At 46.0% G+C, this 12612-nt stretch overlaps 1 protein-coding gene across 2 annotated transcripts in view; it reads right to left on the bottom strand.

Moving 5' to 3' along the window:
- Positions 1 to 12612, bottom strand: part of HMCN1 (hemicentin 1) — a 1785366-nt gene that overhangs the window by 712180 nt on the left and 1060574 nt on the right. For both annotated transcript variants that reach the window (XM_069641364.1, XM_069641365.1), the window contains exon 63: positions 2842 to 2991. In XM_069641364.1, the coding sequence (XP_069497465.1) occupies positions 2842 to 2991 (150 nt within the window). The remainder of the gene's footprint in view (positions 1 to 2841; positions 2992 to 12612) is intronic.

The raw sequence follows: 12612 nt of genomic DNA, 5'->3' as shown, positions 1-12612 counted from the left end.
CAAACAGCCAATCAGGGACAGCTACTGCTTTCACATCCGCCCCAGTAGCAGACTTTCTGGCACAAGGGATGTGGACTTTGACTGGACAGTCCCAGTCCCCTGACAGTCCCAACCCTTCCTGGGCCCCACACACACACACACACATACACACACACACACACGCACAAAGGCTCACCAGCCCGCAAAAGCAACAGCTTTCCGTGGCAAGTGCATATCCTTATAAGGACTTTCCTGAACTGAAAATGCAGGAGGAAGGTCAAAATACAATATGGCCAAAGAACAAGTGAAAAGCTTGTGGCACGTCATTTTAGGGCACTAGCCACCTTTAGTAGCCCTACTTGGTAAACTCGAATGTGCATCATAAAAATATGGCAAAAACACAAAAAATTCAACTGATGCCACCAGCCTGTCTTCAGGCACAGATAAAAGTAACCAAAAATCTAATGTGTAAAAGGTTAGGGTGGTACAAAATTATCCCCATTCCATTGCACTGTAAGGTGCTGTGTGAGATGTAAAAACTCAAGAATTCATAAGGGAAACAAAGTTTCCCAGTACTGATAGTCTGAAGGACTAGTCAGTTTCCCCATAACAAATGACTTCCTCGGGTATCTACTAAGGTCTGTGAAACATGATGACAAGCAGGAAGGAAAGATCATTGGTAAGAACAAGGCCCCGCATGGGAGCCTGCACCCACAGGTCTATGTAAAAGACATTGGGCCTCATTACGAGGCTGGCGGTAATACAGGCACGGCTGCCGCCGGTATTCATTTTTTACAGCATTTACCAGGCCATTACGACATTGCCCGACCGGGTATTTGGCCATTCCTGAGCGCCGGAAAAAATTCTTCCCCATTCCCATTTGAGTCCCATAGGGCTCAATGGGAATGGGGATACCAGATGCACAGGCACAGTTTATAACGGTGCCTGTTCATGCAAAATGCTGTGCTCGCGGGTGCCTTTCATTTCGCCAGGTCAGACCTAAGCACAACTCGAGGTTTGCCAGTCCGGATACAATGAGCTTACCGGTACCATTGTATCTGGACCGGCAAGCTCGTAATGAGGCCCATTCTGACACAGAGGCCACCAGAAAAGCAGCTACACATATTAAGTGGGAGCACCCGCAAGCTGGTCCCCCCCAGGCAGGGGAAAGATTGTGGCCTTTCAAGTGGATAGGTCAAAACCCTAAACGATTAGACTCACTGCGTACCTTTCTGATGCCATGCTGGATTTGGGTGAGCAGAGAGGAGATGCTGTCTGACTCTAAGAAGAACAAACGCTCTGTATGGCATCAGTTTGTAGAGATGTGTGGCAGCCCAAAGCGTACTGAGTTTCACATGGGAGAATTGTAGTTGTGCTGGCCATAGCTAATCCAAATGTTTTCTCCCAAATGATGCCCAGATGCTACAGGAACACAAACATACTGCCTATAAAAGCAGGGTCCACAGAGAGGGTGGTGCTAGAGTTAGGACACAGTTGAAAAGCACAGCGGGAAGGAGGTAGGAGGGAGAAGTTGGAGCAGAGCAAGGGAAAGAGATGAAAAAGAGGAAGAGCAGGAGAAGAGAAAGGAAGAAGAGGGAGAGGTTTGGAGCAGACCAAGAGAGAGAGCATGGAGAGAAGGAGGCGAAGAGAAGAAGGGAAGGCGTGGAGGAGCAGCTGACACATCAGAAGAGAAAAAAGAATGAGAGGCTGCAGAGAGAACTTTGCAGGAGGAAGGAAGGAGAAAGAAAGGAATGCATGCAGAGAGAAAGGGACAGTTATAAAGGAGTAGGCAAGCAACCATTTGACAGGGGCAATGACTGGGAGGAGGAGGAAAAGGGAGCATGCATTGGGAGGTACAGAAATGGAAAGGAAGACTTTAAGACCTAGGCCAGAAAGGTGCTCCTAAAAGAGTGAAGGGGAAATAAGGGCAGGGGGCATTTCAGGAAGAAACCTTGGGGAGAGAACCCTAGGTAACCTGAATTGAAAGACTAGTCCAATATGTATGAACAGCAAGGGAGAGCCTAAAATGCCCTCGAGTCTAACTAGTTGTCAAGGGCCCAAAACCTGATTCCCCTTAGACAATTTATGGGTACCGCATGGTGGTACCTGATAGGCGAGTCCATGGGGAGCAACAAGTAACCCTGGCAAAATCGGCAGCAGCCAAGAAAGACTCAGATCCAAGAAAGATGTGTTCAGAACACTATAACATCCCAGAGAGAATTCTGCTTTGATCTGCTCAAGGGGCAGCCTGGAATTAGGGGAGAATGGCAAGGACTGTGGGCAATGGTCCTAGAGGGCATGAAAGTTCTGGTGAGATACCAGAGTGCATGGCATACAGTCCCATCATCGTTGGCTCAGTCAACGTGGTCTCTTTTCTAACACCAAAATGCAGCTAGTGAACCTTCAACTTGTTGCAAGTCCATTGGTGATCCATATTAGATGATAACGAACAAACTACACTTTATGGCAAAAACCAAGGGAAGGGATCATTCTATGAGGTCTGTGCAGTTGATAGGTTCTCCTGAAGACTGCATTCAGTTGAGGATTAAGCAAAAATGACCCCATGATGCCCAACCGTCTTCTCTTTTTACTTGAATAGGGTAGTACCCAAAATCTTTTAGGAGGGCTTTTATAATTCTAGAGGCACAATACCCACACTTTTCAGCACTTTTCAGCAGCCACAACCTGCACTGATAAGCCATTTTACAACATAGTCACATGCGTCATATACTTATACCCAGCTTAGCCACTGGTGTATCATATACCTGTGTTCTTGTTAATAGGTTAATTTTCTTTTGAAACTGCCTTGAGAACAAATCCCTACTCACTAAAGACATGCATTGCCTTGGCGCTGTGACACACCTTGTATGCTGAGGATGTATCTTTTGTGTGCTTTTCCTTCGACATTCGATGCAACACATGTGTATGTCGCGCTGTCGGCTCGCTGGGAGCGAGCAATCTGCAGCTTGCTTCCTCCAGACAAAATGTGGGTTTCAAGAGCATCTGAGTTATCTGCAGGGAAAAAGATAAAAAATGGGTAAAGACACTGCACTTGTTTTCTGACAATCCTGCTTTGTGTTGGAACCAGATCTTAATTAACATTTGTGCTGCTTCTGGTAGCCATGCCACAATGCCGGTCTTGCAAGGCATCCCATTAAAATGGATGCCATAGATGAAGAGGTGACTTTAAGAAGAGCTTTTGCGGCCTGGGCGCTGCTGTGAATTTAATAAACTAAAGAAATAAAACAACAACACAACAAAGAATAAAAGGAACTTATACTTGTAAATGGGTTCAGCAGCTTTAAAGTCTTTTTAATAATTGATATGTCTATTGCTAAGGAAATTATTGCACGGTCATCTGGTGGTGGGAGTAATGACACCTATCTATCCCGAGTAGAAAAACAGGGTGACCAGCAAGATAGTCCAAACCAAAACTCTCAGAATTGGTAAAATGGATTTCTAGAATCATCTGGCCTGGTGGACAGATTTTAGGATGCCACCCTAGTTATAGTGAACAGCGGAATTCTGAGAGGTTAGCCAAAACCCAATCAAGGTTGCAATGGAGAGCAGTCAAGGCTGTTCTCAGTAGAGTGAGTGGGGCAGAGGCCTACAATAAATCCACAGAGAGAAGCACTCAATAATACAATTTAGACAATTGAACCCAGGGGATCCTTAAATCATTACCAAGTCATGCATGGATGGGTGTTAGGCAAGATTGTATGCAGTACCCTTGCGGTGCACTACAACAACCCTGACCTCCTGGTAAAAGGAACCCAACCTTTGGTATAAGCTGGTACTACACAAGTTGGTAGCGTTTTGAGCAGCCAGGCTTATCTCGAGAGGGGTCAATGTGAGCTGTAGGGGAGTTATACAGAGTTTCACAGTAACAAGTATTCAATTAAACTCTTACACACAAGGTTTTTTGAATAAACAATTATTCATTTATTTATCAGTCAGTTAGGGTAAGCCTTCTTCAGAAAGGAGCAATATAATAGCAACACTATTACTTCACAAATATACTTCACAAAATACACACTATTAATAATCTAAACCAGTAAGTACCCTTTTGGGATGGCCCGCAGACACAACCTACACCCTCAGGTGACTTCAATAGCTAGGGTGCTGGGGACATTAACATATCACTGTTGCATTTAAAATCATTTAGGAGTAAGTCAAAGGAAAATGCTATTAGAAAATACAAGAGACCACAAATATTATTTAAGCAAGCAATTACTTTCAGATCCCCCAATAAGTGTCATTCAGTGGAACAGGCTAAACCAAAGTCAGTGGGCAAAGGTCTATATGAGCTGAAGAACTTCTTTTCAGGTAAGTAAGAAAAGTCTTTGCACAATGTTTTAGAAGAAAAAGAAGAATCAATGTAGGGCCACATCTGATAGACTTGTGAGTAGTACTAGATGCAAGCAACTCTACAGTAAGAGGTAAGTTCTCTCAGACTTTACAGTACCTTTGTATTGAAGAAAAGTGAAGCAGATGACTTCTGTTCCTGTGCAGCAATGCAGATCTCACTGTTCCTGGGCCTCAGTCGTGGGGACAAGAGGGAGGGCTTCTGGGGACTCCTGCACTGCTTTGGGACGGTCACCACTCGCAACCGGCAATCTTCAAACAAGTGGCTGTTCGGTGTTTCAGCTGCTCGCGTCTACCGCAAATAGCAACACTGCAGTTCCTGGCTGTCAAGATGGACTTTCCTTGATTCTGGGGTCCCGCACTCTGTTTAGGGGGCTCAGGCTCAGTCCTGCTTCCTGGGAGTCCGGAGTATCTTCCTGGAGCTCTTGGCCAGCTTAAAAGCAACTTTGGTGTTCCTCTCCCTGGTGTTTCGGTTTCCAGCAGCAACTCTGTGGAAAGTTGACCAGCTGCGAGAGAATGTCCAGGTGGCTTTCTGTGGAGTTGATTGGTCCCACCAACTCAAGGGGAGAAGTTGTCCTTGCAGGGGCTTCTCTAGTGATACAAATTTGGAGTTTCAGCACAGCAGCAGGGCTTCACTGGGCAAGCCAACGGTCCAGGAGTTGCGGCACACGTTCTCTTCAAGTTCTTCTTCGGTTCCTTCGTCCAGTGGTTAACTCTGCCTTCCAAGCCAAAAGCCTCGCCTTTTATTCAGTTCTCTCCCATTCATTCCAGCCACGCTGTCAGTCACCCAGCAGGGTGGCTATCTTTGCCGGACAGTCAGCCGGCCAATCACTACAGAGTGCATTTGGGTCTCCTAGGAGACCAAGCACAGGGAGTTTCGGGCACCTCCCTCACTTCCTGCCCACCCCAGACACCCTGGAGCCAGAGGCGGGCTTCACTCGTGAATCCTGCAAAAGGCAAAGTGAACAAAGGGACCAAACTGGGGGAGTAAATCTCAAGAAGGACCTTTCCACAAAGAAATGGTGAAAAAAGCAGACCGGGCCATTTTGACAAAAATGGCACCCTTGGGTGCTTTACTGCAGCTGCGAACGCAGCACACGCTAAATGCACACCATGGTAGTTAAAAGTAAACCACTGCCACCAGTCATTCATCTGGAAAAGGGTAACATAAAATTGCTACACGAGAAGCTAGACAAAGGGGATACTAAGTAACCCCTCCAGCACCCTAGTGTAAGATAGTGTGTGCTGGGTCTAGAAAGTTATGAATATAAGTAAAGTCAATTTCAATCTACTGCTCTGGGAAACAGTAGTTTATCCCAGTGAAGGTATTTAAACCTTTGGGAAATCTGGAAGACTTCCCTGTGTCACTGCACTGAAGGTGCTGTGTGGCACAATGTAAAAGATGATGCCTATGGAGTTTGTCAGACTCCACAACCAAAAGAAACACAGTGTTAAAAAATCACATTAAAATTCACGAGAGAGTGGGAAAAAGTGTCTCACTCTCTTCGGGTTAAAAAAATCAAGTCCTCAAAAACCAGCAAAGTTGCTGGGGGTCTCTAAGGTGGAGGGAATCAGCACATTTATGAGAATTCTCCATAACAATGGGATGCAGAATAACTATCACACCAAATAATAAGACTGACTCAAGAAGTTGGCAAAAAGTCTCATCCAACAGTTTTTTTTATCAATGTCTAAAAGGGGATCGGGGTAAAAAACCTCAACGGACATTCGCTCAATCGCTCAAATATTTTTTTTAATTAAAAAATGTACTAAAAATTCTACATACGTGACGTCGTACTACGTGGCAAACAAGAAAAATCTACAGGTGGTTGTGATACACTTAAGGGGAACATATAAGTATACTTTCTATATAGGGACAGGTTGTGATTCGGTCTCTACAGTCAGGTGGACAACTTATGCCCACCCCTAGTGCAAAACATCTTCAACAGTTATTAAGTAAATGGTATATCATTGGCTCTCAAACTATAAGGCCCTTTGTTATATGTCTCTCTACAAATGGTTGACATGCTCGTGCCCTTATAGTACATTCGGCTCACTAGCAGCATTGTACCCGAGGTGTCACTGGGTGGATTTACCGTGTCTCCCCACCCAATTAGCCCACCATTTCTCATCGCTCATGCCTTCTGCCATTCAGATTGTCTTTGAACATGGCCTTGCAAAATATCCTTGCTCCTGGGAATAAAAGATGGAGAGTCTAGAGCAGCATGCATACCTTCTATTTCTATCCAATTTCCCACGTGACAGGAGACCGTATTTCGTCCTGTTTTGCTGCATTTATTTGTCTTGAATTAATAAACTTGGCACTCGTGGTGTTCTTTCTTTGTGTCTTAACAAGGGCTGATTCAGCCTCACGTTCACTGTTCTTTAAATAAAGATAACCAGTTCTTGGCCGCTCCATTCTTTGACACCAGGCCAGACAGCTCTTCCAGGCCTTTCCATGCTCATAGCTTCATGTTGCTGTGACACAGCTCTCCGATCCTTCCTTCTCCGTCGGTCTGAGCTTACTAAATATGTGACACTGATGTCCAGCTTCTATATAATGGTGACACCGCCTGCAGTCTATTCACTATGTATAGCTTAGTCTACTTGCATTACTGCATCTGTACAGTCATAAAATGGCATGCATTTTCTGCAGTGCTCTTCACGCGTGCAATCTTCATTCTGCATATGAAAGTTTACTTAATTCTTTTTTTCTTCATCAAATTCCATAAAGTCTATGCATTCTTTTCTTTAGCCACTCTTCTCAGTGTGTCACACTTGCTTCTTGTGATGTTACCAACCTCGCTTTCTCTTATTTTCATATTCCTTCTGTGATCTCCTCCAAGGGATGGTCATCTCTATGGGGATACATCATATAGGGTTTTCTCAATGGATAACTTTTCTCGAAGGCTCTCCGTGGAATAGGCACCATCACTGGCGTCGTGCATGGGGCATTGATGTATACAAATACAGTATTTATTCTAGGTCTTGAAAAATACAATACAATTATTGGCCCTCATTATAAGTGAGTTCGTCGGGAAATAAAGGTGCCAGTACCCTTTCCGGACCGGCTTACTTTGAGTCTGCCAGTAGGGGCATGAAACTGACGGCAGGCCTGAGAGTTCATGCCCCTATCGGCAGGCTTTTCACTGAAGCAGCAACGCTGTTAATAATGGTGACAGTGCTTCTGGTTTCCCATTCCTGTGGAGTCCTATGGGACTGCGTGGGAATGGGAAATAACCGTACCGCCACTGCCGGTGATATCCCGGTAGCACCGGGATGTCAGGCGTTGGCAACGGTGTTACAGGGTTGCCAGTAACCCATCACCTTCCAGCGGGTTTTACCGGCAACCTCGTAATGAGGCCCAATTACTTAAATTAAGAGCAGAGGTAAGTAAAGTGATCCAGTAAGATATAACTAAGTCACAAACAATATTCCCTAACTTCAGAAGTCCAATCCCTATGACGAATGGAGCCTTGAGCCCAACCGTCACAATACTTCTCCCCAGAAAGTATCTGATGCAGGTAAAGTAATTGTGTTGGTGATTGTTGAAGGGAAGAGATGCAACAAAGTTATTGGTAAGAAACAATTGGCCTCATTATAAGGTTGATGGTCTGGAAACAACGGTACTGGTAAGCTTGCCAGTACTGTTGTTTCTGGACCGGCAAACTACAAGTCTGCGTGCGGGTGCGTTTCTGCCCGCCATGTCTAACCTGGTGGGCAGAAAGGCACCCGCTCGCAGATCTTGACGGATGCACTGGCACGATTCATGAATGGTGCCGGTGCATCCGTCCTCCCCATTCCCATTGAGTCCAGTGGGACTCAATGGGAATGGAGAGTAATATTTTCCGGCACCCGGGAATGGGCAATTACCGGGTGCGCTGGGGCTGTAATGCTCCGGTAATTGCCCATTCCTGGGTGCCAGAAAATTAATGACTCCAACCTCATAATGACCCCCAATGTGTTCTTATCTTTCAGGTTTCACTGCTCCACTGTGACTACCAAAAAGAAGTGGAATGGAAAGTTACAAGACATGTTCTCAATTTTATCCTATGGATACTTGATGTTTACCTACCCCGCTGACACCGATGTTCCCAGAGGACTGTATGGCTGCACTGGAGGTCGCTAGAGGTTGGATTTGCTGTTGTTGGGTCCAGTGCGAGGTGCCCAGGAGCTCAGGGTGCAAGGATTCTTCCAGTCGGGTCCAGGAGCAGAGTGCAACCCGTGGCGATGGAGAAATGCAGAAAGTACTGATGCAGACCTCTTCAGGACATTCACAGGATGGGGGAAAGGGAGTTGCAGCGATGGCCACTGCACACAGACGATGGCAGGCATCCTTCCAGTCATGGTTGAAGAAGACCTTCCAGAATAGGATCCCTTGTAGCAAGGAGGCTGATATTTGGCAGGAAAGCGACTTATCCTACAAGCTGGCGAACACCAATGTTCTGGGTGCAAACACGGATCAGCGACGCTTCTGGAGAGGTAGCCACTGGAGAGCTGGTCAGTTCACAAGGTGGTCTATTGACAGTTGCGAAGGCTCAGGATGGCAGGAGCCGTGAAAAGGCATCGAAGCTGGTTGACCCCACCAGTCCAGGAGTTGAAGCACTGCACAGAGCCTTCTGCGACTAAGAAGTACAACAGGGCTTCACCGGGCCAGACGCAGGCATAGCCGGCCTCTTCATGAGTCTTCTTCAGATATTCAGCCAGCTGTTCTTCTATGAGGGATTCTTGACTCCATTACTGATCTTAAGAAATGGCTGCAGGAGTCCTCTTCACATCCAAAATCCAGGATAGAGGTAAGCCCCAGCCCACCAATGGCAAGGATCTGCACCATTCAAACAGCCAGCAGTGGTCCAATACAGATGTGTAATTGGACCAGCCAGTCCCACCCAGTTCCTGAGCACCTCATTCACAAGGCAGCACTAGCCAACAAAAGCAGCAGCTTTCCCTGTTGAATGCATGACCATATATGGGATTTCCTCTCCTGGCAAGGCAGGAAGAAGGACAAACAACAATATGGGCAAAGAACAAGCGAACAAGCGAAAAATCTCGTGGCATGCCCATTTTAGGGCACTGGCCACGTTTGGTAGCCATTCATGGTAAATGCAAATGTGCACACTCAAAATGATGCAATCATTGTAAAAATGTGTCTGCTGCCACCAGTTTGTCTTTAGGCACCTATACAAGTAACCAAAAATCCAAAGTGTAGAAAACTAGGGTCATAATAAAGTATCTCCATTTCACTGCATTGTAAGATGTTGCGTGCAATGTTAAAAAGTTACACAAGTAAAAGGCAAAAGGGAAACAGTTTCCCAGTACAGACAGTCTGAAGGACTGATCAGTTTCCCCATAACAAAGAAGCAAAAGGCCAGGGGGCCGAAGCTGAAGGGTTCAATTCCCTGCAAAAGGTTAGGCCAGGTCCAAAAGCAAAACGTTAGGGGGCCCATAGAACTATGGAAGGAAAGTTGTCAAAAGTGTAATCTTTGCTAACAAGAGTACAATTAGTCCCATAAACATACAGGATAAAATACATCAGACGGAATCATTACAAGTTTGGCGATCCGAAAATAAGGGTGCTGCGAGTTTGCCGGTAGGGGCACGGAACTCCCGATAGGCCTGAGCTGCCGGGAGTTCAGGCCCCTACCGGCAGTGTTTTCACAGAAGCACCGGCACCGTTAGCAACGGTGCGGGTGCTTCAGTGTCCCCATTCCCATGGAATCCTATTGGACCATTCCCATGGAGTCCTACTGGACTCCATGGGAATGGGGATTTGCGGTTCTGCGGCAAGCCATGATATACCGGTGGCACCGGGATGTCAGGCGGCAGAACCAGTGTTACGGGGTTGTCGGTAGCCCGCCGCCCATCGGCAAGTTCTACAGCCGACCCCATAATGAAGCCCTATGGGCTTCATTACAAGTTCGGCAGTGCAGGAGCAAACAGGTGGTAATTCCGTTACTGCCATTTGTTTTGGCGGCAATGGAATTAGCACCGTTTTTTCAGCACTGTCGAACTACAGGTTTGACCTTAAAGTGGATGATTTTCCTTCAGCACCAGGCAAGAGGTAAATTCGCCACTTTATGGTTAGAAAAATCAGTGGAATTACCAACGCAGAATGACTGCTTGCAGTCGTTCTGCAGAAATCCCCATGGATTCCTGTGGACTCCAAAAATGGGGATTAACACCACCTACCAACACCTGTAATCCTGTGGTAAACCCACTGGTCCAAGGGGCACTAAAGTAAGTGAGTTTGGAAGTAGTATGGCAGGTTAACCACTGAAAAACTGCCAAACTTGTAACAAGGCTCACACTATATTATGAAACTAAACCTCTAAAAAGACTCTCCGCACCCCACTGCCTATATGTTGGTACACAATTTCAGATAGGCACCCAACATAAATTAACAAGTTGGGAGGGGGCAAAAAAACCATACAGCCCAGCAAAGCAGGTAAAATCCCCTATGGGCCTGCACATTTAAGCCAAGTGTTCTAAAGATACAACCCACCCTTATTTTATATGGTAGGCCCTTGACCAAGGGTTAGGGCTCAACACATACAGTCAAGGGGAAAGCAGTATAAGAGAACAAGCCATTTGAACCTGACTGTAAACCAGTGTGAAATCGTTTAGGCCCACACCAACACTTCATATTAATTCTGTCCCAATAGAGAACAGTTCTAAACATAGTACAAATGCACACATGATAATTAAACATAGCGATACAGGGTAGAAAATGATTCAGAACCATAGCCAAAAACATGCAAGAATTGAAGATACATTTTAGAAACAGTTATCTTTGCAATGCACTTCAGAGAAAAATATTTACACGGGCAAGACAAATTAGCTACCGTGTAATCATACATTCACAATGTGAGTGCAGAGCATGATATTACAAATGCATTAAAAATCTGCGGTAAGTCCTAAAATTCCAGTGCTTTGTCTAGGGCTCACTGAACCCATTGTGGGTACAAGAACAATTTCCTGGTGCAGGTAAGCACCCCAAGGCTGAGTCACTTTAGGAAAGTTCCAGGACATAGTAGAATTTTCCACTGGAATCAATGGGACAAAGTCAATGGGCCATCCACTTATGGAGGTAAGTCTGTTTTTACCCCACAGGTGTAGATTCTGTGGCAAACAACCCCAGGTGTGAACACAGGTGACCCCAACCACGAGATCCAGAGGTTGGAGGATGGAGAATGCAGCAGAGCAGAAGGACTCCCAATGTAGTTAAATGGAGATGCAGTTGAGACTCGCCTCTAGATTAATTAGACTCCGGACCAGCTGAAGGTGAGTATCTTGAATAATCACCCACACCAGGACCTAGAGATAAGAATTAACATCAGCAGGTTCAGCAAAAACAGCTTCAGCACAGCAAAACAACATTGGTAAGTACAGGCTTCCTTCTTAGCTGTGGTTTACAGAATCTGGTGTCAAGGTACTTGAGCCCTGAGCCAACGACAACTCCCATGATGAAGGAAGGAGCAAATAGCCTTCCCCGATGACGACTTTCAAGCCAGCAATGAAGAATCTGCGGAGAGGACTCGGGAGGATGAGGAAACCTGCAAAGATTGATTTTTGCGGCTGAGTGGACAAAAAAGGATGGCCGACCAGCAGAAAATGATCCCAGGACATAACAGATATAACAGCGGGAGGCCTCCTAGGACATCCCAAGCAGCAGATCAGGTGGCGTGTTGGCTTGTCAGTGCCCTTCTGAGCAATGGCAGCCACTCACAGCTAAGCAGAAGATCCTGGCGATGAACGGGAAGCAACAGTAAACATCACAGATAACAGTTCCAGCATGAAAGGCTCGACCCAGCAGATGATGGGAGGCAGCAGGAGACTAGACGTCCAGTACTAGACATCCAGGAGCAGACAGCCCAAACTACAATATGCCCAAACTATTGCACTTAGCGAGTTTAGCCAAGTGAGTTCAGAAAATGGCAGAAAACTGTGGGAATCAAAGGGAGAAAGTCCTTCAGCAGGTTGTCAGACCTGCTTCTGTCAAATTGCAGAACAAACAGCCAACAGAGAAAGGAAGGCACAAGGAGAGCCTTAAGTATTGCTGCAAAAAGGTGGTGCAAACACTAGAGGGGTATAGCGGCAAAGGTCAGATGACCAACCATACTGGTGGGTCAACAGGACTGTCACTCAGCCTAGACAACTTGCACAGGAAATGGAAGGGAGAACCCAGGGGTCCTATACTAACCTGAGCTAATTTAAACCAATATGGAGACTAGCATGTGGGCTCACAGAGAGCCCATGTGGTCAGACCTG

The sequence above is a fragment of the Ambystoma mexicanum genome, chromosome 1q, assembly GCF_040938575.1.
Source record: "Ambystoma mexicanum isolate Mex_15411 chromosome 1q, UKY_AmexF1_1, whole genome shotgun sequence".
NCBI classification, from domain to species: Eukaryota; Metazoa; Chordata; class Amphibia; order Caudata; family Ambystomatidae; genus Ambystoma; species Ambystoma mexicanum.
This window is presented reverse-complemented; position numbering and strand designations above follow the sequence as displayed.